This window comes from Anoplopoma fimbria, chromosome 1 (genome assembly GCF_027596085.1).
Source record: "Anoplopoma fimbria isolate UVic2021 breed Golden Eagle Sablefish chromosome 1, Afim_UVic_2022, whole genome shotgun sequence".
In the NCBI taxonomy this organism is placed as follows: domain Eukaryota; kingdom Metazoa; phylum Chordata; class Actinopteri; order Perciformes; family Anoplopomatidae; genus Anoplopoma; species Anoplopoma fimbria.
In genome coordinates this window covers 5,548,455-5,569,444 of record NC_072449.1, presented here as the reverse complement: position 1 = coordinate 5,569,444, position 20,990 = coordinate 5,548,455, and the positions used below count along the sequence as shown (strand labels likewise).

Sequence of the window (20,990 nt, the reverse complement as noted above, 5' to 3'; positions counted from 1 at the left end):
CCACTCTTTGACCTATTAATCATCGCACAGACACACACACACAAACTAGCCACAAACTTTGTTATCCGTAAACTGAGATACCTCCGTCTTGATACACAGTTCTCGGTTGATTATTGCCTTCTTTTGCAGTATTGCGTGGGTCTGCCTGAATGTGAGTGCACACCAGTTGCAATTCAGTGACTGCAGATTAAACGCGATCACATTTCAGAGAGTTGATAGCAACAAGTTGCCGTCTTCTGTTTGCTCTTGTTTGTTTCTCTTGGCAGCCTTTTGGCAGCACTGCGACAGTCAATAGTGTGACTTTCCTGTCCTACATACTCTTCTGGAACAAATGGTATACAAGAAAACCAGTGGGAGGGTCAACCTTAAGTGTTTTTTGGAATGTATGCTGCAAAAATGTGGAAAATAAAACAGGATCCAGTACGGACCCCTGTTGGATACCTTTACCTGAGCTATGTGAGGGAATGTGGACCTTTTTTTATGTAGCCTATTGACTTTTCCTCCATTTTATTCCCATTCTTTCCATTCAATTTCTCCCCTTCCAGCTCTCCCGTCTCTCTACTTTCTGTCTTTTCACCCTCCTCCCGTTTTGGTATATTCACACTCCCTTCCTAATTTAACCTTTCCTAATCTTCACATCTTCATCTTTTCACAGAGCTGTTTATGTCAGTCTTTCGTGTCTTCTACACAACGAGAGCAGCCTGGCAGCAGGACACATGAGAAAGGCCTTCATCAAGCAGAAAAAAATTCTTAAAGCTTTCCCAGAAGTATCAGGAATAAAGTCTCCCATAAGATAGTGTTGAGTTCCAAGGATTGTGAGAGGTTTGCTAAGAAATGCTGGTTACTTTGGTTAAACTTACAGTGCATTTATGACACTGATAATGTAAAGCAAATCTATGACTGTGTGTGTCTACGTGTGTGCTGAGTGATCTCCTCCCAGCAGGTGACCATTGAACTCTCAACCCAGTCTCCCTGCTGAGGGAGCTGGCAGGGGGGTGAGGTCCACCTCCACGGAGACACACAACCCTCACACCTCCACCCCCACCCCTCCTCCCCACATGGACTCATCCCTCACCCAGGCAGTATAAAAAGTCTGCTCTTGTTGAAGTTTTTCAGTCTCATCTCGAACTCCACCAGGTAAGCGAAGCAACAGCGGTGACTCTTACTGGGACTTGGGCGGTAGCCTATAATGGATAGTCAGACCAGAATAACTGCTAGAGAACTGCTTTTTTTGCATCTGCCAGATTGAGTTTACTGGAATCTGTAAACTTTGATGAAGTTGTGAGCTGGTTCAAAATACAAATTAACTTTGTGGGGGTTTTTTTCATTTTACTTTGGGATCATGCGGTTTAGCCTGTGGTGATTTTTTTAGCAGTTGCCTCCATTTACAACAAGATCAAGTTTTTTAAGTGTCCTCATATCACAATTGTCTCTGAGCTCAGGGAGGTAACTTGGCAATTCTATGTTTTACTGTAAAGCCAGGATGAGCATTACCTAGCAGTCCAGAGCTAATCATCTTGAGTTGTCTCTCTGAATTTGTTGCCATCCCTAATCTACCCAGATTACAGGTTATTTTAATTAGGAGCCATATGTTTAGCATGAACTCATGTGGACCCATTCAGGGATGAGTGTGTAGCTTTAACGGTGTGTACTTTTAAGCCTGCTTATCTGGTCTTAATGTTAAGTGATTTACTGGATTTTTGGGTTACCACATTTAAATTGTTTTTTTCTTAGTGCGATTTAAACATGTTTTATTGAAATCCCTTAAACTGCAGTACTGTGAGTGTGACGTTTTTTTGCCTCTTTTTCCACTCTAGACCACCATCATGAAATTTGTTGCTCTCGCTCTCGCCCTTTTGCTGGCAGTCGGTGAGTACTAAATTTGCCGTTTCTTACTTAACCTGCATTTACAGCTTTGCTTAGCCAGTGTATCAATATACATTTGCTATTTCACTTTTGAATTACCCCCTTCGCTATGTGCTTGTCTCTCATTCCCACCTTTCGTTCCCCCCTCAGGCTCTCATGCCGCTTCCCTGCAGGCCGATGCACCAAACCAGCTGGACCACATCCGTTCAGTTATGAATGTGTACATGGCTCAGGTGAAGGACAGTGCCAACAAAGCCCTGGACCACCTCGATGACGCCGAGTACAGTGAGCTCAAGTAAGGCCACGTTATTCTCCTCAGTCAGCCTCACCAAATAATGTTACTCAATAATGCCCTTTTTTAACTTCTGCTAAAATGGTCTTCCTCCTCCATCTCTGTTCCCCTCCCAGGACCCGCGTGTCTGGCCGCATTGAGGAGATGTTCAACCAGATCAAGGCTCTGCAGGTTAGCGTGGCCCCCATCACTGACACCGTGGTCACCACCATCTCTGACGCCACCGCCGACTTCCGCTCCTCCGTCATGACTGACATCGACAACCTGAAAGCCGACCTGGAGCCCAAGCGTGTTGCCCTGAAGGAGGTCCTCGACAGGCACATTGATCAGTACTACCAAGCCCTTGAGCCCCTCATCACAGAGTACTCCAGCAAGCACCAGGCAGATATGGAAGTCCTGAGGGTCAAGATGGAGCCCATTGTGGAAGACATGCGCAACAAGGTGATGACCAACGTTGAGGAGACCAAGGACGCCCTGATGCCCATTGTGGAAGCTGTGCGTACCAAGCTCTCTGAGCGCCTGAACCAGCTGAAGGTGATGGTTAGCCCCTACGTCACGGAATACAAGGATCAGCTGAAGCAGGCCTACGACCAGGCACATGGCATCAACACCGATGACCTCGCTGCCCTGAAGGAGAAGATTACACCTCTGGCTGATGACATCAAGATAAAGCTCAACTCCATCTTCGAGATCGTGGCTGCTTCTATCAACAAGAGCTAAATCCTTTCTACCTTGTTCCTGTAACTAATCTCACCTACCTATCAGTCCTAGACCCATTCCACCTTTCTCTCCATTCCTTCTTTTCATAAAAGCGCAGCCAGACCACCTCCCAAAATGAAGCCGGTTGCCTAACTTGTTGCATTTCTTTGCAACAAAATGGCGGGACTCTTGCTCTCTCTCTACTCTCCGATGCAAACACCTTGCTTTTTGCGCTCATGCTCAAGCACATGCAAGCAACAGACACACACAAACTCAGCACACACATGCTTTACTCTTTGCACACCGCGAGCCAACTGCTTACGTTTTGTGTAGAAATTGTATGTGAGTGCCTGAAACTCTGTGTAATGATGCTTGTATGATAAAAACTGTGCTTCGACGAAATACAACTCAATAAACAAATGACTTGTTTATACTAACTACCTCGCTCTCTGACTCTAATTTGAACCTTCCCTAAGTGATCTGCCTGTAATGAAGCGGAATATTGTCTATAATAATCTATGACACGCTGCAATTCACCGCATCTGAAGCCAACAGGAGAATATAGATAACTTTATCTAAACTATGAAAATATATATTGCAGTCTTACTACCAAAATTACACTCTTAGGAGTTTTAACAGCACACCTTTGGCTTCATTCAGAGTGTTTTTGACCTCGGTGAGCCTCTAAGGTCATATCACACAGACAGCATTCTGAGGGGTCATCATTGATCACAAGGCCTTTTTCTAGGAGAACAAAATTAATACAATCAGTTCTACTTAAGAGAGACATCCAATGACATATGAGATATATATTCGCCTGTGGTTCTGAAAGCTGTGATTAATGAGCTGATCGCGGGATGCAAATTGGTCTATTGACAAGCTTAAGTCGTGTTGTGCTTTATTAGGGGAAAGCCCGCTTTTCTGCTTTGGATCCCTCAGGCTGGAACCCTTCAACACAGTCCCATCATAGAACCACATGAGGCTACACACACACATCACAACAACACCACTAAACACATGCACTTGTATTTGTACTGACAACTTTGATTCGTGAAGATCATAAACCAAATCATTGGTGTCTTAGATTGAGAGTTAGAAGTCTTCATGTAATACAAGACAACATTAACAACAAGGAAGACAATGGAGAGAAGTCCAGAACTTAATCACTGACACTTTCTGATATGTTATGCATTTTATAAGTGTGTTGCAATTAATCTAAATCAGGCATGTCAGCTTCCGTTTAGGGGAATAACTGACTCTCTAATTACTAAGGTGTTGAAACTCTGCTCCAAGAAAGTAGGCTATGAATAATAAAAGCAGTTCGTTGCTGTCTTCATCTGTCCACACTCAGTAACACTGGGCTGATTGGGATGTTATTAATGTCCTACTGGTCGGTCAAAACAAGCTTCACTTGAAGCTTTAGGCTATATGAAACAATGGGATATTCAAGCAGGGATTTCTAAATGCTCCAAGAAGGTTTTGTGTGCAGCTGTGATTAGTGCATGTCAGTGGCACTATGAGTATTGTAATGGATGAGGCAGGCATGAGGTCCCAAGTGAGAGACTCGTGGTTTATAAAACCAGCATGTTGCTGGACACAAACGGCCACTCCTAACACTTGGATGCACGTCTACCACAGAACCTGGCACTGGACTGGGAGGACGATATTTTGCCTTGATTTATTTATTTATTGATGGTTCTGTACTGGTCTTGATGTTATGACAGGAGTTTCTTGTCACAAGTGGAAGAACAGACTGTGGTGAACCGAAATATCAAAGGAAGGGATAAAACGGCAAATTCATTCATATTATTTATCTTGTAAACCTTCAAATTATGGATGGTAAGTGTTGAAATGATCTCAGCTGAATGTAGAAAATATACATTCATGTGATAATGATTTTAGACAAAGTCCGTTATCCAATACAATGTGAACTAAAGTTCACCGCAAGCCTCCCCTCTCCTCAGGTCCTCATCTGTCTCAGAGCTGTGAACTATCTCTGCCCTGCTGTGCAGACAGCGGGTCACCATCGGGCGCCAAGGCCCCCCAAGTCAGTGGGGTCAGAGTTCAGCTGGAGATGCATGCACTCTGGCAGCAGTTTGACCAGCTGGGCACGGAGATGATTGTTACCAAAGCTGGAAGGTAACAATGACACTCATCATGCACTTCTCCATTTTTCCCCTCTTTCTTCTGTGTCTCTTACTACATTATGCTAAATTATCATGTTCATAATCTGCAGGAGGATGTTTCCAACATTCCAGGTGCAAATCTCCGGGATGGATCCTACTGCTGAATATGTCCTGCTCATGGACTTTCTCATTGTTGACGATAAGAGATACAGGTCAGACGCAAATACAGAGTGAGGTGTGCAGTGAATAGTGTGTAACAGAGAATTTGCAACACAGAGTAAATGAATTAAGCTCATTCATGTTCTGCTCAAATATTTCCATCAACTTATTCAAAACCCCCATTGTCAACTTATTACCTAGCTCTGTGCTAGTTGCGCCTTTGCAAGTTTCATCTTACCTCATCAGTCCTATTTAACCTATTGTGTGTGTGTGTGTGTGTGTATCAGATATGCGTTCCACAGCTCATCCTGGTTGGTGACAGGGCGAGCGGATGTTGTAGCCCCAAGCAGGATGCATTTCCACCCAGACTCACCTGCCTGTGGAGCCCAGTGGATGAAGCAGACCGTCTCCTTCGACACTCTCAAGCTCACCAACAACATGCTGGATGACAACGGACATGTCAGTAAATGTCTTTAATATGACTCCTATATTTTTTCACTTTTGAGAGCAGTAAAAAAGAGCATAGCACATTGTTTTGATTAACATTTTTTCACCGCAAGAACATGTAGAAATGTCTCTCGTTTGACTTGCATAGTTATGTGTTCTCTGACTGACTCTTCCACAGATGATATTGAACTCCATGCATCGCTATCAGCCGCGCTTCCATGTGGTGTATGTGGATCCGGCTCCCAACAGCCACTTAAACGCACACAGGAACTTTTGCTCTTTTTCCTTCCCAGAGACACGCTTCATGGCCGTCACTGCCTATCAGAACCACCGGGTAGGTGGATCAGTAGACTTCAGTGTAGGCTTTTTAATTGTGCATTAACTGATATAACTGGTATAAGAGTAAGGTGCAATTTCTTATAAATTTGACCCTATATCTCAGATCACCCAGCTAAAAATTGCTAGCAACCCATTTGCTAAAGGCTTCAGGACGACAGACCCCCAGGACCGGTGAGTGTCAATCAATCAATTTAGTCATGTCTGAATGCAGTTTGCCTGATTAACAAACACATGTGAAAAACCTTCTCAGAAAAAAAGGGCCAGTTGACTAGATCATAGTGTATCTTTATCGCTGTTATCAGCTGGTACATAGTGATAAGGCAGCAGTCTCTGTGATAGCTAATCTTTGACCTTTGTTTTCAGAGGACGTAGGTCGTTGGCCATGTAGGGTAAAACTGTGAGGGACATGATTATGGTGATACATATATAGATGATATGTGACTATATCACTATAAGCATGTCATATATACAGTATCTGTGTGTGTGTGTGTGTGTGTGTGTGTGTGTGTGTGTGTGTGTGTGTGTGTGTGTGTGTGTGTGTGTGTGTGTGTGTGTGTGTGTGTGTGTGTGTGAATGTTTGGGCGGCTGTGGCGTAGTGGAGAGCAAGGTAGTTCTCCATTCAGAGGGTCGGTGGTTCGATACCCGGCTTCTGCAGTCGATGTGTCCTTGGGCAAGACACTTAACCCCAAGTTGCTCCCGAAGGCTTGCCATCGGTGTGGACTGGATGTTGCATGAATGTTAGTTAGAGTCTGATGGTGGCACCTTGCATGGTAGCCTGTCATCAGTGTGTGAATGGGTGAATGATATGTAATATACTACTGACTGTAAGTCGCTTTGGATAAAAGCGTCTGCTAAATTTACTGTAATGTAATGTAATGTAATGTGTAGGGTGGGTTATTCCGGACCCCTGGCAGTGTGGTGTCCACCAGAGGGCAGAGCTGAGCTGCTCTCCACTAAACCTGGAGAGCAGAGAAGCTGGGGCTCAAAGACTTCAACCAGTGAGTATCTCTCCGCATGTTACAGTGTGTGTTGGCTTTGAAATCGAACTTTGTTGCTACTTTAAACTTCAGCTACATAATTTTGTGCATTTGTTGGATCTGTTTGATTATTAGATGCCTCCAAAAAGAGGGAGGGTTAAAGAAAACTGCTCATGTTGGTATAAAGCTGGATGGGCTCATAAGCAGAATCTGATGATTTGAATCAGCAGTGGGGAAATGATTTATATTTGAAAGATGGAAAGAGCATGTTAAAACTTGATCTGATCTGAACTGTCCAACTGTATTGATCCTCAGGACCGGAGGACTCAGCTCTGTTGCTAGTGGAGCAGTGTGGACTGTTCCACCACTGTAAGGACTCTCTGGGACTCACCATGGAGAGGAGAGATGGGGACAACGCATTAACAGCTGCTTCCTTCTTTCCGATTCCTTCCTACTGGGACTGTCCAGGATCAACCGAGGAGAGAGGCAGTCTGTCATAGAAAAAAATAAAATAAAGCAAACTAACTGAACTTTGAATTATATTTGACCTACTGTTTCCATACAACTGTATTGTGTGTACTATAAAAATGAATATAATGTGTGGTCTCCCTCACATAATTAATTTATAGGGATACTATGCATAATACAAGTGCTTCATTAAAAGCATAATGTAGTTTACATAACAATATAATAGATATACAGCAATTACGCCATATATTATTAATATCATACCATACAATAAGAGCACTATGGTGTCACAGTAAAGTACTATAGAATACATAATCAATACAGTAGAGAGAACAACAAACACACTATAAGTCTAAATAACATGGTCTTTTCGTGGTTTAACATGTGTGCAACTACAATCTGTTATCTGGGATAATAAAATGCCATTTTGAAATCTAATAAAATGCCATTCTGAAATCTAATAAAATGCCATTTTGAAATCTCTCTGATTTTTCCTAAATTTAAACAAGGAAATATGGTTTAGAAGATACATATGATGTGGATTTGGCTGTAGTTGTTATCTGGATGACAGCAGGTAGATGTGCCCCAAATGCACATGTCTGCATGGGAATAGAAACGTCTGTGATCCGCATAGGGATCAAGGTGAAAGCTTAATTACCAAGAACAAGGAGTATCCAAGGAATTGCGATTTTGCCCTTCAAAATAAAAGACGTCATGAAAAAACGAACAATGCATTGTGTGCATAACAAGCCATAATCCTGTTCAAAAAGAAGAAGAAAAATATTTAAAAATGAGTCAAAAATAATAATAGAAATACGTATTATAACATAAAATAATAATAAAATATAATGATAATGAAATAATAATAATAAAAATACATATCATAACATAAAATATTAATAAAATATAATGATAATGAAATAATAATAATAATAATAATAACAATACATATCATAACATAAAATATTAATAAAATAAATATAATGAAATAATAATAATAATAATAATAATACATATCATAACGTAAAATAATAATAAAATATAATGATAATGAAATAATAATAATAATAATCAAAATAAAAATACATATCATAACATAAAATATAATAAAATATAATGATAATGATAATGAATAATAATAATAATAATAATAATAAAAAAATACATATCATAACATAAAATAATAATACAAATATAATGATAATGAAATAATAATAATAAAGATAAAAATAATAATATCATAACATAAAATTTGTTGCAAGCCTAATAATTTGGTAATACCATCATTATGGTATAATAATAAATAAAAAATAATATGGTATAATCCACATATCATAACATAAAAAAAAATAAAATAAAATAAGATAATAAAATATAATGATAATAAAATAATAATAAAAATACATATCATAACATAACATAATAATAAAATATAATGATAATGAAATAATAATAATAATAATAAAATAAAAATACATATCATAACATAAAATAATAATAAAATATAATGATAATGAAATAATAATAATAAAAATACATATCATAACATAAAATAATAATAAAATATAATGATAATGAAATAATAATAATAATAAAAATACATATCATAACATAAAATAATAATAAAATATAATGATAATGAAATAATAATAATAAAAATACATATCATATCATAAAATAAAATAAAATAATGAAATGAAATATAATGATAATAACATAAAAATAATAATAATATAATGAAATACATATCATAACATAAAATAATAATAATAAAATAATAAAATATAATGATAATAAATAATAATAATAAAAAATCATACATAATAACATAAAATATAATGATAATGAAATAATAATAATAATAAAAAAAAATACATATCATAACATAAAATAATAATAAAATATAATGATAATGAAATAATAATAAAATAAAAATACATATCATAACATAAAATAATAATAAAATATAATGATAATGAAATAATAAAAATAAAAATACATATCATAACATAAAATAATAATAAAATATAATGATAATGAAATAATAAAAAATAAAAATACATATCATAACATAAAATAATAAGAAAATATAATGATAATGAAATAATAATAAAAAATAATAATAATAATAATAAAAAACATACATATCATAACATAATATGATGTTTATTTACATAATAAGACAATAATAATAAAATATAATGATAATGAAATAATAATAATAAAAATATATATCATAACATAAAATAATAATAAAATATAATGATAATGAAATAATAATAAAAATACATATATATGATGTTTATTTACATAATAAGACAATAATAATAATAATCATTTCACAGATTATTTTGATAATGCTGGCAGGAAGTCATGCGGTTCTTGACGGTGGTGCGGCTCGCTGCTCTGCGGGATGGAGGAGGAGGAGGAGGAGGAGGAGGTGAAAGACTGGGAGGAGGAGAGCTGAATGAACGGGTCGGGGACAGGGGGGAGGATGCGGATTACGGTGCTCACAGCGGCCCTTCCGACCATGGTTTTCGGTCATTTTGTGCGGGATAAAAACCTGACCTTTCTTATATTTGCGGTGCACATGCGGGGCTGAGCGAAGCGGCGCGTCAAAACCAAAATTCACGCAAAAAATAAATGCAATTCAACATGGAGGGGTCGTCTCTGCAGGCAGGTTTGTTTCTGTGGATGATGCTGTGTCTGCTCAGTGATGGGCAATCCGCACCGGACGCCTCAGGCCTGCCTCTCGCCATCCGCGTACCACTGCGGCAAGGCGCCGAACAGACTTCGCCTTCGCTTTCGCCTTCGCCTGCCGCAGCAGCGAATCGCCAGCGCGGCAACGCGGTGAAGCAGGCTGCGCGCAGGCGGAGAGGAGCGGTAGCGGCAGCGGCAGCGGCAGCGGTAGCGGTAGCGGCAGCGGGCGGCGTCAGCTTTGTGGAGATGGTGGATAACCTGCGTGGGAAGTCTGGGCAGGGGTACTATGTGGAGATGGCCGTGGGCTCTCCTCCACAGAAGGTAAAGCTTTATTCATGCAGGGTGTGATAACAACAATGCACTCTTAAATGCACAATAAAAGTAATACACACAAAGGTTTCTTTAAGGTTGACATGTGCAGAATCTATTTCAGTCTCATTTAATCTGCTTAATTTATGTTATATATTAATGTTATATATTAATTGTTGTATATTAATGTATCAATGTTATGTTATATATTAATGTCAATCAAAACATTATATATTAATGTTTTGATTGAACTCAATTAATGTTGCATTAAATACCAGCAGCTATATACTCATAACCATTAAATCCAGTGCTCTTTGATGATTTAAAAAAATATTAATGTTGCATTAAATACCAGCAGCTATACTCATAACCATTAAATCCAGTGCTCTTTGTTGATGTAAAAAATATTAATGTTGCATTAAATACCAGCAGCTATACTCATAACCATTAAATCCAGTGCTCTTTGTTGATTTTAAAAAATATTAATGTTGCATTAAATACCAGCAGCTCTATACTCATAACCATTAAATCCAGTGCTCTTTGTTGATTTAAAAAAATATTAATGTTGCATTAAATACCAGCAGCTATACTCATAACCATTAAATCCAGTGCTCTTTGTTGATTTTAAAAAATATTAATGTTGCATTAAATACCAGCAGCTATACTCATAACCATTAAATCCAGTGCTCTTTGTTGATTTAAAAAAAAAGCATTAAAGTGATGTTTAAAGACATACAATATTTCATTTATCTCATGTTTACCTCAATCTTGCACCAGTATGTGTGTCTGTGTATTTAGCTCTCACTCTTTTTTGATTATTAGAAAACTTAAACCACCATAATAACAATAATAGGTGTATTTAACTCATTTCAAAGCACCACACTCACACACACACACACATACATTACATCATAATTATTATACTTAAGCTTACATTACTAGAGAAGATACTATGCACGTATAACACAACTTGACAGCACATTTACATGTAGCCCATGTCCTTTACTTATGGCTTTATACTCATAATTTAATATTTCTAATGCAATTAAATAATGTAATGCAAAAATGAAAGTAAGTTGACGCTACTTCAAATATACTGTCCAGTTGTGTAATGCTGTCGATGGCCTCGCAAAGACAGATGGGCCTGTGTGTGTGTGTGTGTGTGTGTGTGTGTGTGTGTGTGTGTGTGTGTGTGTGTGTGTGTGTGTGTGTGTGTGACAAGTGAGAGAGAGGCCTGAATGACACAGAGAGATAATGGGACCATTAATTCTGCAGAGTGAGGAGTGCCAGCTGGGTGCAGCTGCGGTGTGCAGGCTGGCACACAGAGGGCGACGGGTAGAGGGAAGGAGAGAAAGTGATGATGTTGAGGTGGTAGAAGAAGAAAGAGAGGGAGAAGGTGAAATTAAATGAATAAGAAAGAGAGATGAAGAGGAGGGACGAAGAATGAATGAGCTGAGCGCCATCGGGGCTATCAGCCAGTTGAGGCCGTTCAGCTTCACCGTTTTGGTGTTTGAAGCTCTCTAGGTACAGATATCATTTGATGTTTTTGCGATACCGGATACCAATATTAAATCAATGCTTTTTAACCCCTAACTTTGAAAAATATATATTTTTTAAATGTACACAAATCCCCTTTGTTTTATTGCAAGAAGCCAAAGTTCTCAAATGTTATTTATGGTGTCTGAATAAAAGCAAAAAATTGGCAAAATTCTGATTTAAGAAGCAATATGTAATAACGAGCCCTTCCATGAGCAAACTCAAGATGTTTTAAATAAATGGAAGAGGTTTCCAAATATGCCATTGGAAGTTTTTTCACCCTGGGGTTAACCCCAAAATCAATTTCCACTTTCATTTTCAGCGATGCGTGACTTTATTTAGGGTCAACTCGATGCTTGCTTGACCGTTTAATGTTCTTAATGCTTGGCCTAACCTTTGAAATTGTGAGTCCTGCTTAAACCTGTGTGATGCTCAGGGCAGTTTTCTTCATAACTGTACATTTTTGTAACGGATGTGTCGTAAAGTCTTTTTGTCCAGAGTGTCCACGCTAAAAAAATAACAAGAAATCACTGCACTCTCTATAGAAGCTTAATGACCAACGGCTCTGTGACCTCTGACCTAAAGATGATCAAAAAGTGAATTTAATTTTATGAATCAGGTGGCTAACAAACTTAAGCATGTCATTAAGTACAGTAAAAACAGCAGATCCCAGAGTGCTGGTCTGTTGTCAGTGACCATCTCATTCATTTAAATGACCCGTCAGGATATTCGTAACCGTAACAACACACTTATAGACCATTTGCAGGCCCTTTATAAGTCTTAAGATATCTTGAATCAAATTATCTGAATGTATTTAAGGATTTTAAAAGCCCGGGCATCTAGATAAATTAAGCTTTTTATAAATTGATAGATGCAAAAGTTACTGTAAATGACCTCTAGTCATTTACAGTAACTTTCCCATAGGAAGTGTTCTTGCAACCACGAGATGATTTCTCCTCTGCAGTGGTGGGGGAAGGGCAAATGTAATGGATGGAACAGACAATCACGCTGCCAGGGAGGACAGGAAGACAGAGCAGAGGGAAGACATGAAGTCTCAGTGTGTCAGGATGCAGCCGTGAGAGAAACACATCCATCCTGATCCGTCAGCAAAACGCTGGCCGAGAGTGTGTATAGCTTTATTCCACAATGGTGTTTGTACTGACAGCTTAAGCAGGTATCTGTGTGTGTGTGTGTGTGTGTGTGTGTGTGTGTGACTTGGATATATGTGTGTGTTGTAAAGAAAAGTGAGGTAGACAGAGTCGGTATTTATTCTGGGCTTTCAGGTGCAGCCTTTGAGACAGTAGCACTCCTGTATTTATTTAAAGAGCCAATCCATTATTGAACAGCTTACAGTGGCTGTGTGTGTCCGTTCATCTGTTTTTAGTGTTTCTGTAAAACATATTTCACTTTGATTTGCAGTAAAATAGTCAGTAAAATACTACTAAACATAAACCTGAACCATATGAATGAAAAAGTTTTGATTGAACTCAATTAAATTGATGCTATGGCATTAACAAGTATGACTGAAACAACATGCATAGTGTGTATTAAAGCAGCGGTAAAACAGAAACGGAAAATATAAAGGCTGCCTGTGTGAAAAATATAATTTAGAATATCATTCATAAAGGATTATGTTTCTCTCTGTGCTCCATTCACACATCCAGTAACTGTTTTGACTGCAAAATATGATACTCTCACAGAGATGCAGACAGAAGAGGAGGAGACGGAGGAGAGAGAGAGAGCGAGATAGGGAGTAGAATGGGCAACCTGAGAGGAGTGGAGGGTGAGAGTGGAGACAGAGGTTGGGAGGGGGGAGAGAAGGGCATCTAGGGCAACAGGAAGCAGCACAGGACTCTACTAGGAAAGAGAAATGGATACTGAGAACCACGGGGGGGATGAGAAATGAAAATCTGCGAGAGGTGAGGCTGACTTCCTGCTGTAATGGGGACAAACAGCCGCCAGTGCAAAAATAAAAAAAAGTAAAGATATCAATAACAAGACATTTTCTAGATGAGCATGTCTGTCTCCAAGGTAGCAATGATTAAACTTGCCCTTCAGAGATTGAACATAATCAATTTCACCATGTAACACAAGCGTCAGTTTCACAAACCTATTGATTTCTTTGCAGACGACAGCATACAGTATATTTAATAAATCTCTCTCTCTCTTTTTCTTCCATTCTCTCTCCATCTCATCAGTTGAACATCCTGGTGGATACAGGAAGCAGTAACTTTGCGGTCGGGGCAGCTGCTCATCCCTTCCTTCGCAGATACTACCACCGTTCTCTGTAAGTAGACAGACCGCTTTTTTTATATCTTTATTTAGGCTTTATGTGATTAATTAATTGTTAAAACTGACATCATAATTGCAAATCATAGTCTCTTATTCTACATCTTATTGCTATGGGTAGTATTGTGTTAAAGCTACTGTGAGGCACTTCTATCTGGTTATGAAACATTCTCAATTTGCTACTGTTGACACTATATGACCAACAAACGTAAACAAGACCATCAGCGAGAAGATTGGCTATTTCTATATACTTATTCTTAATGTCAGGCACAGGAAAACCAGCACCAGGTCTGCTTGAGGCAGACTTGTCAGACCCTTCTGTAGTAAAACGAGAGGTTTTCTAAAGGGACTCTGGTGCTCGGAAACACTACCACTTTCGTCCACAGGGACCGCCAAAATCAACAAAAAAAATCTAAGTTCCTTTTAGTAACTTTGAATAATGTGACAATGCTTTTACGCACAATCAGACTGACATTTTATCATAATATATTTGTTCATATTCAGAGGTTCCTCTTCTTTCTCCTCCACCGTATTCTCACTTCCTCCACCTTTTTCCTCCCTCTCTGTCCGTTAGCTCCGGCTCGTACCGTGACCAGGGTAGGAGTGTGTACGTTCCCTACACTCAGGGTCGCTGGGAGGGGGAGCTGGGCACCGACCTGGTCTCTGTGCCACACGGCCCCAACGCCACGCTGCGAGCCAACATCGCCGCAATCACCCAGTCGGATCGCTTCTTCATCAATGGATCCAACTGGGAGGGAATCCTGGGACTGGCCTACGCTGACATAGCCCGGGTAAGAGCAGCGCAACGCTTGGTCAATTAAAATCTATAAATATCTCCAAGTGATTGATCTTTTTAAAGCTGCATAGGACACAATTGTTTACACATTGGAAGCTCACAGACTTAAATGTCACATTTTAGATCAATAATAAGCTGTAAGGAAAAAGGACGCTTCAGCAATGTGTCAGTGGACACACCACCAGCTGCTGGTGGAGACTCTTCATTTAAAATGTATTATCATGCCCCATAAGCAGTCCTTTGTGGCACTGTGTGTTACTTTTCTATGGCACCCCCAACATTGCCAGATCTTTCATTTAATTATTAATTTATTGCTTTTTATTACTTCTCCTCAGTGTGATCAGTAAAGCAAAACAGGATATTTCAGTATATTTTTGTAAGAATCAGCCTTGTTAAAAGATACTGTACTTCCTTAGCTTTCTGAATACCTAAACTGGTGTACTATGACATTAGATCTGAGGAAAAAATTCAGACATCCTCTACTACAAAATTTCTACTACAGTATTTAAAAAAGAGAGGCACTAAATACTACAAAATTTGCAAATGGGGAGAGTGATAATACTACTGTATTCACTGGGAAGGTGAGACGGCAGAATGAAACCTGATTTGACAAAAGGTATTCTGAGAAGGATGAGGTTTGTTTAATCTTTTGATGAGAAAAAAACTGAAAGCTAAAAACAGCAGCTTAGTTCCGCCATTAAATTGTAAATCTATCCTTACCCTCTCTCTCTCTCTCTCTCTCTCTCTCTCTCTCTCTCTCTCTCCAGCCCGACGAGACATTGGAGCCTTTCTTTGACTCTCTGGTTCGCCAGACTCCTGTCCCCAACCTCTTCTCTCTCCAGTTGTGTGGAGCCGGCTTCACCCAAAACTACTCCCTGGGCAGCGCCACTGTTGGCGGCAGCATGGTGAGACACACACAAACATACAAATCATCTAATGTCACATTTGGAGCCAGTGCTGAAATATTTTTTCTCCAAATGCTCTTTAGATCATCGGAGGAGTGGACCCGTCGCTCTACGTTGGAGAGCTCTGGTACACTCCCATTCGCAGGGAGTGGTACTATGAGGTCATTATCGTACGCATCGAGGTGAATGGACAGGACCTCAACATGGACTGTAAGGAGGTGAGATCAAATATACGGCGGCACAAACCAAAGAAAGAATGATTCAATGGACAATATCTGACACTAAAAGTCGATTTGTAATTCTAAACTGTTTGTCTGTCTTTTTCAGTACAACTACGACAAGAGCATCGTGGACAGCGGCACCACCAACCTCCGACTGCCTAGAAAAGTCTTCCAGGCTGCAGTCAAAGCTATTGAAGCAGCCTCTTCGGTCAGTCCTTACAAACATTTTGGCTACCCTTACATCCTTATTATAATGTGCATAAAGCTTTGTTTATACTAAAGGCGTTTATGCTCAACACGCAGTGCGTTGCGAGGGTGCGATGAAGCAAAAAAATAACAAATGTAACCGGCAAAAGACCATAAACCAACCTCCTCAAAGCTGAAGGAGGGATTGTTATTAACTGTAAACTCATATCTCATATTCATGGACTAATTTATTGCCTTTATACAAGCCCTGTAAAGAGCTAAGTCATGTATTGAATACAATAAAAAGACACAAAGGTTGAATGTCCTGTAAACAATTTTGATTTGGCTGAAAAATATTTACTCAAATAGAGATTTTTAAGACCTCCTGTTTCTAAAGCATGTGAAAAACATTTTTGTAAAATCCTCATACATGTTTATAGTGCTTTTATCAGTGGACTATTTGTGACAATCATGTCTGAAAAACTCTGATTGCACACGCCTAGTTAAAAAATTCAAAGATTGCACTTGCAGAGACTAAGCGCACGACGGGCAGTCTGTGATCATGTCATTTTCTGGTGAGCACACCACACACCAGCTTCACCTCGGCGATTATAAAATAAGCTTAACTCAAAAAAAAATTTCCTCTGTTGCTTTCAATGCCCCACTCATTACTTACTTAGATTATTTAACAACCTACAAAAAAGTCAAAAACTACCCAGTCTCATTCCCCGATTTGTAACGAGCGTGTACGTGAGAGAAAAGTATGAACGTCCCCCCCCCCCCCCCCCCCGACCATGTTTTTCAGACGGAACAGTTCCCCTCTGGGTTCTGGCTCGGGGAGCAGCTGGTTTGTTGGCAGGCCGGCACTACACCCTGGCACATCTTCCCCGTCATCTCCCTCTACCTGATGAGTGAAAACCACAACCAGTCCTTCAGGATCTCCATCCTACCACAGGTAACACACAGCGTCTCGTACTCTAACTGAATGTGGCGGCAACTATTGTGATATTATCTGTCCCGTTGGACCATGAAGAATATGAACAAATATGACTTAAAGGTACAGTGTGTGGTATTTAGGGGGATCTAATGGCAGAAATGGAACACAATATTAATAAGTATGTTTTCATTTGTGTCATAAGAATAGGAATCGTGTTTTTGTGGAATGAGCCACTTATATCTTCATACAGAGAAGTTCCTTTCTACGTCGTCGCCCGCCATGTTTCTACAGTCGCCCAGAAAGGACAAACCAAACACTGGCCTTAGATACGGCCATTTATGTTTTGTTTTTGCGTCAACCACCGACTTGGCAAACGGTAGAAGTCTAATTTGATGTCTCTGCAACCTCACCACTAGATGCCGCCAGATCCTACACAATGCACCTTTAAGCCTAAAATGATGTGCAAATAATCGGCAGCTACTATGTTCTGCTTAAACTTGATTTGTTGTAAACTTGAATTTTAATTTAATAATCAGTCGTTACTGTGAGTCATGTACTTCCTCTGTAGTTCTGAGTTTTAAGGTGATTTCACTGACTGCCTTTAATCCTGAATACATGCAGTTTTTCATTACCCTCTGCACTCCTACAGGAAGTCTGGTCCAATTATCCTTCATTCATACTCTTTTATGTAATCTCAATAGATAAAAGCCTGGCGAGGTACCATGAGAGAAAAAAAAATAATGACCACATTTCAGAGAGAATTACTTTTGAATATATTTTCTAAAGCTTTTCATAAAACCTGAAAAGTCATTAAACGTTTTTTTATTCAAAGCCTCGCAGAAAGAGGCCTTGATGGTGGTTGAATGAAGAAGATTTGACAGTGAGATTTAAAAGCGAGGTTCAGTGCTTTAAATCCGTGGGAGGCCAGCGACCTTGATGCTGAAAGCAGAATAGAACGCTTTAGAAAAGTTTGCACTTTCATTTCCTTCTGTTATAACTTCCGTAGCAAGTTCAAGAGTGTTCACCACGTATAGAAAGAAAACTGACCTTATGTATATACAGGAAAACTTAAAAACTTAATCCCTGAGGCTTTATAGTAAGGATCCTGACTAAGACCTGTACAAAGCTTGACTTCTTTCAGATGTTAAAGTCAGTGCTCTCTGGTGGGCAAACTATGTAATGACAGCACATTTTCTATAAACACTTGTGACATTAATCAAAGCTTACTTATCAGACAAAATACAGTATATGTAGATAGAATATATATAATATATATATATATCTGTGTTAAACTAAAATCAACACATGATATCAGCCAGGACTAACATGCAGGTGTGTGAGGTACTCTTGATTGTGGTCGGTAGAGGAGAATGACCACACTTCCTGTTATTGTCTTTCAGCATTTTATTGCAAGGCACCGGACATGGCAACGGCATAATCACCCTGAAATGATCGAGAAACAAATGATTCACAGGATCTCTCTTGCGTAAAAGCTGCCTGTGATTAATATAAAAAAAGTCCTGAATGAAAAGAGGGGAAGGAAGAGAACGTAACATTTATAACTATTATAAAAACTATCCCAATTTTTAAAAAGGAAATATAATAGGGTTAATAAAACATATCTAATAATATGAAAATACTCAGGAAATGTAGCAAATAAAGGAAATACAACACAATATATAATTTCACAGGGATTTATACAGTAATGCCCTGTTCATAATTTACCATGGTAACTCTTGTTTTAGATGTTCCGTCTCTGACTTTCCATCCTTGGTTTTTCTGTTTTTTTTTGGTTTATGTAGCAATACCTGCGGCCAGTAGAGGACGTGGCCTCCGCCCAGGAGGACTGCTACAAGTTCGCCGTGTCCCAGTCCAGCACTGGTACCGTGATGGGGGCGGTCATCATGGAGGGCTTCTACGTGGTCTTCGACCGCGAAAAGAAACGCATCGGCTTTGCCGTCAGCACCTGCCATGGTGAGGGGGAGAGGGTGGAGGGGTGGAGAAGGAGAATCAGTGAGGGTTTGCAGTGTAAAATGGAAAATAGGAAGAAATATGGATGCTCATTAAAAGAAGTATTGGAATTTAGGGACTACAGTTATCATGATCATTGTGTGTCTCAAATTCCTACAATCTTTTCTCCCATCTGTAGTGCATGATGAGTTTCGCACAGCCTCCGTGGAAGGCCCGTTCCACGGCGTCGACCTGGAGGACTGCGGCTACAACATCCCTCAGACGGACGAGTCCACCCTCATGACCATCGCCTACATCATGGCGGGAATCTGCGCCCTCTTCATGCTGCCGCTGTGTCTCATGGTGTGCCAGTGGCGCTTCGCCCGCTGCCTCCACCCACACGGGGACTTTGCCGACGACATATCGCTCCTCAAGTGAAGGCAGGAACGAAAAGGATTCATTGAGACCTTCGCTTGGAACAACAGGGCTGGGATGGATTGTGGTAAAAAAGGGATGTACATCGTTACAAAATGCCGGTGTTGTTGAAAGAGAGCTTTGAAAGGGTTCTTCAGGAATACAATATGTAAAGTATAGCAAATGCTGACATGCAGCGAATACACAGCGAACAGAGCTTTTGAGGATAACTAGAGCCATTACTAACCTGAAGGACAGACGAGAGAAAGTTGGCGACAACTTCTCCTGTTCCAGCTACCTATGCAGATCAGCATGGCGAGAGGTGGAGAAATGCAAAACAAAACTCTGTTACAAGTGATGTGTAAATAGGCAACAGAGATGGATTGGATTTTTGAAAAGATCTGTCTCCTAACATTGCCGAGTTGGTGCACTGGTGGTGTGTTTTCGGGGTAATATAGAGTAAACAGATCATTTATAAACATGGCTAATTGAAGAACCTCACAACCTGGATGTGAATATAAGATGTGAAACCATCACATAGTCGGAAAGGTTTGCATTGGTAAGATTCAAACATATGAAGATGTGGTTACATGTGGGTGTTACTGCTGTTTGTGGTTTATGTGTGAATGACACAAGGTTTGAAGTGTGTGAGCATGCCTGTATTTGCAAAGCTGTACTATTAAAAGAAGAGTTTACAGAAAGATTTAATGAAAATGAAGATGACACTTGTGAAAATTCAAAATGACACTACTGAGTATGAATAGCATCTATGAAATAACACTATTTTGCAAATGCCAGCGAAGAATTCTGCAACGCAAAGATTAAAATGTCAGATTGTAACAGGATTTTATTGCATAAAATCAGTTTTAGCTTGGTGTGAAACTGAGACTACTGAACGCAGTCAATATCAGATGTCATTTTCTTTTCCTATATTGATAGCTTAAATGTATTTATTGTACATAAGATGTGTGCGTACCGGATCTTCTATTTGTGCAGACACACACACACACACACACACACACACACACACACAGATTACACATTGTTTATCCTACTGCTGCACTGATGATTTGCACATGTAACAATACATCACATGTTAACTAACCAGGACTTAATAGGGCTTCTTTCACTGACACAGAAACAAGCCCAACTCACCACATCTCTCAACGGGGACCACATATGTATGCTTGGACGAGGAAACCAGCCCAAAGTATGTTATACACATAAGAATACTATGTATGTCTACAGTTTGTGTCGTCTCTCAGCAAGCTGTAAATAGATAAACTCAGAACTGTATATTTATCTGTCAGGCGCTGGCAGCACTGTGGAATCAATAAAGTACTTATTGTAACTGTAACGTGGTTTCATTTTTCA

General features: G+C 39.5%; 3 protein-coding genes across 3 annotated transcripts; all 3 read left to right on the top strand.

Annotated features, from left to right (window-relative positions):
- Window positions 1-1,092: 1,092 nt before the first annotated feature.
- LOC129095042 (apolipoprotein A-I-like) lies at window positions 1,093-3,294 on the top strand. Its single transcript, XM_054603439.1, has 4 exons — window positions 1,093-1,137; window positions 1,818-1,869; window positions 2,017-2,161; window positions 2,275-3,294. The coding sequence occupies exons 2-4, from the start codon at window positions 1,827-1,829 to the stop codon at window positions 2,876-2,878; spliced, it is 792 nt and encodes a 263-aa protein (XP_054459414.1). The 5' UTR covers window positions 1,093-1,137; window positions 1,818-1,826; the 3' UTR covers window positions 2,879-3,294.
- A 1,107-nt stretch (window positions 3,295-4,401) lies between these two features.
- On the top strand, window positions 4,402-7,791 carry LOC129094960 (T-box transcription factor TBX1). Its single transcript, XM_054603320.1, has 7 exons — window positions 4,402-4,996; window positions 5,094-5,195; window positions 5,430-5,601; window positions 5,768-5,923; window positions 6,032-6,099; window positions 6,817-6,926; window positions 7,221-7,791. The coding sequence occupies exons 1-7, from the start codon at window positions 4,932-4,934 to the stop codon at window positions 7,403-7,405; spliced, it is 858 nt and encodes a 285-aa protein (XP_054459295.1). The 5' UTR covers window positions 4,402-4,931; the 3' UTR covers window positions 7,406-7,791.
- A 2,101-nt stretch (window positions 7,792-9,892) lies between these two features.
- On the top strand, window positions 9,893-20,938 carry bace1 (beta-secretase 1). Its single transcript, XM_054603201.1, has 9 exons — window positions 9,893-10,394; window positions 14,117-14,205; window positions 14,782-14,998; window positions 15,771-15,908; window positions 15,992-16,126; window positions 16,236-16,337; window positions 17,121-17,270; window positions 19,055-19,226; window positions 19,402-20,938. Exons 1-9 carry the CDS (start codon window positions 10,017-10,019, stop codon window positions 19,638-19,640), a joined length of 1,620 nt encoding a protein of 539 aa, XP_054459176.1. The 5' UTR covers window positions 9,893-10,016; the 3' UTR covers window positions 19,641-20,938.
- Window positions 20,939-20,990: the final 52 nt, after the last annotated feature.

Coding starts and splice junctions, on each gene's coding strand:
- bace1 (XM_054603201.1), top strand. CDS start 10,017: ATGCAATTCAACATGGAGGGGTCGTCTCTGCAGGCAGGTTTGTTTCTG. Junction 14,206..14,781: donor AGATACTACCACCGTTCTCT/GTAAGTAGACAG, acceptor TCTGTCCGTTAG/CTCCGGCTCGTACCGTGACC. Junction 15,909..15,991: donor CCACTGTTGGCGGCAGCATG/GTGAGACACACA, acceptor AATGCTCTTTAG/ATCATCGGAGGAGTGGACCC.
- LOC129094960 (XM_054603320.1), top strand. CDS start 4,932: ATGCATGCACTCTGGCAGCAGTTTGACCAGCTGGGCACGGAGATGATT. Junction 4,997..5,093: donor ATTGTTACCAAAGCTGGAAG/GTAACAATGACA, acceptor CATAATCTGCAG/GAGGATGTTTCCAACATTCC. Junction 6,927..7,220: donor GGGCTCAAAGACTTCAACCA/GTGAGTATCTCT, acceptor ATTGATCCTCAG/GACCGGAGGACTCAGCTCTG.
- LOC129095042 (XM_054603439.1), top strand. CDS start 1,827: ATGAAATTTGTTGCTCTCGCTCTCGCCCTTTTGCTGGCAGTCG. Junction 1,870..2,016: donor CGCCCTTTTGCTGGCAGTCG/GTGAGTACTAAA, acceptor TTCCCCCCTCAG/GCTCTCATGCCGCTTCCCTG. Junction 2,162..2,274: donor GCCGAGTACAGTGAGCTCAA/GTAAGGCCACGT, acceptor TTCCCCTCCCAG/GACCCGCGTGTCTGGCCGCA.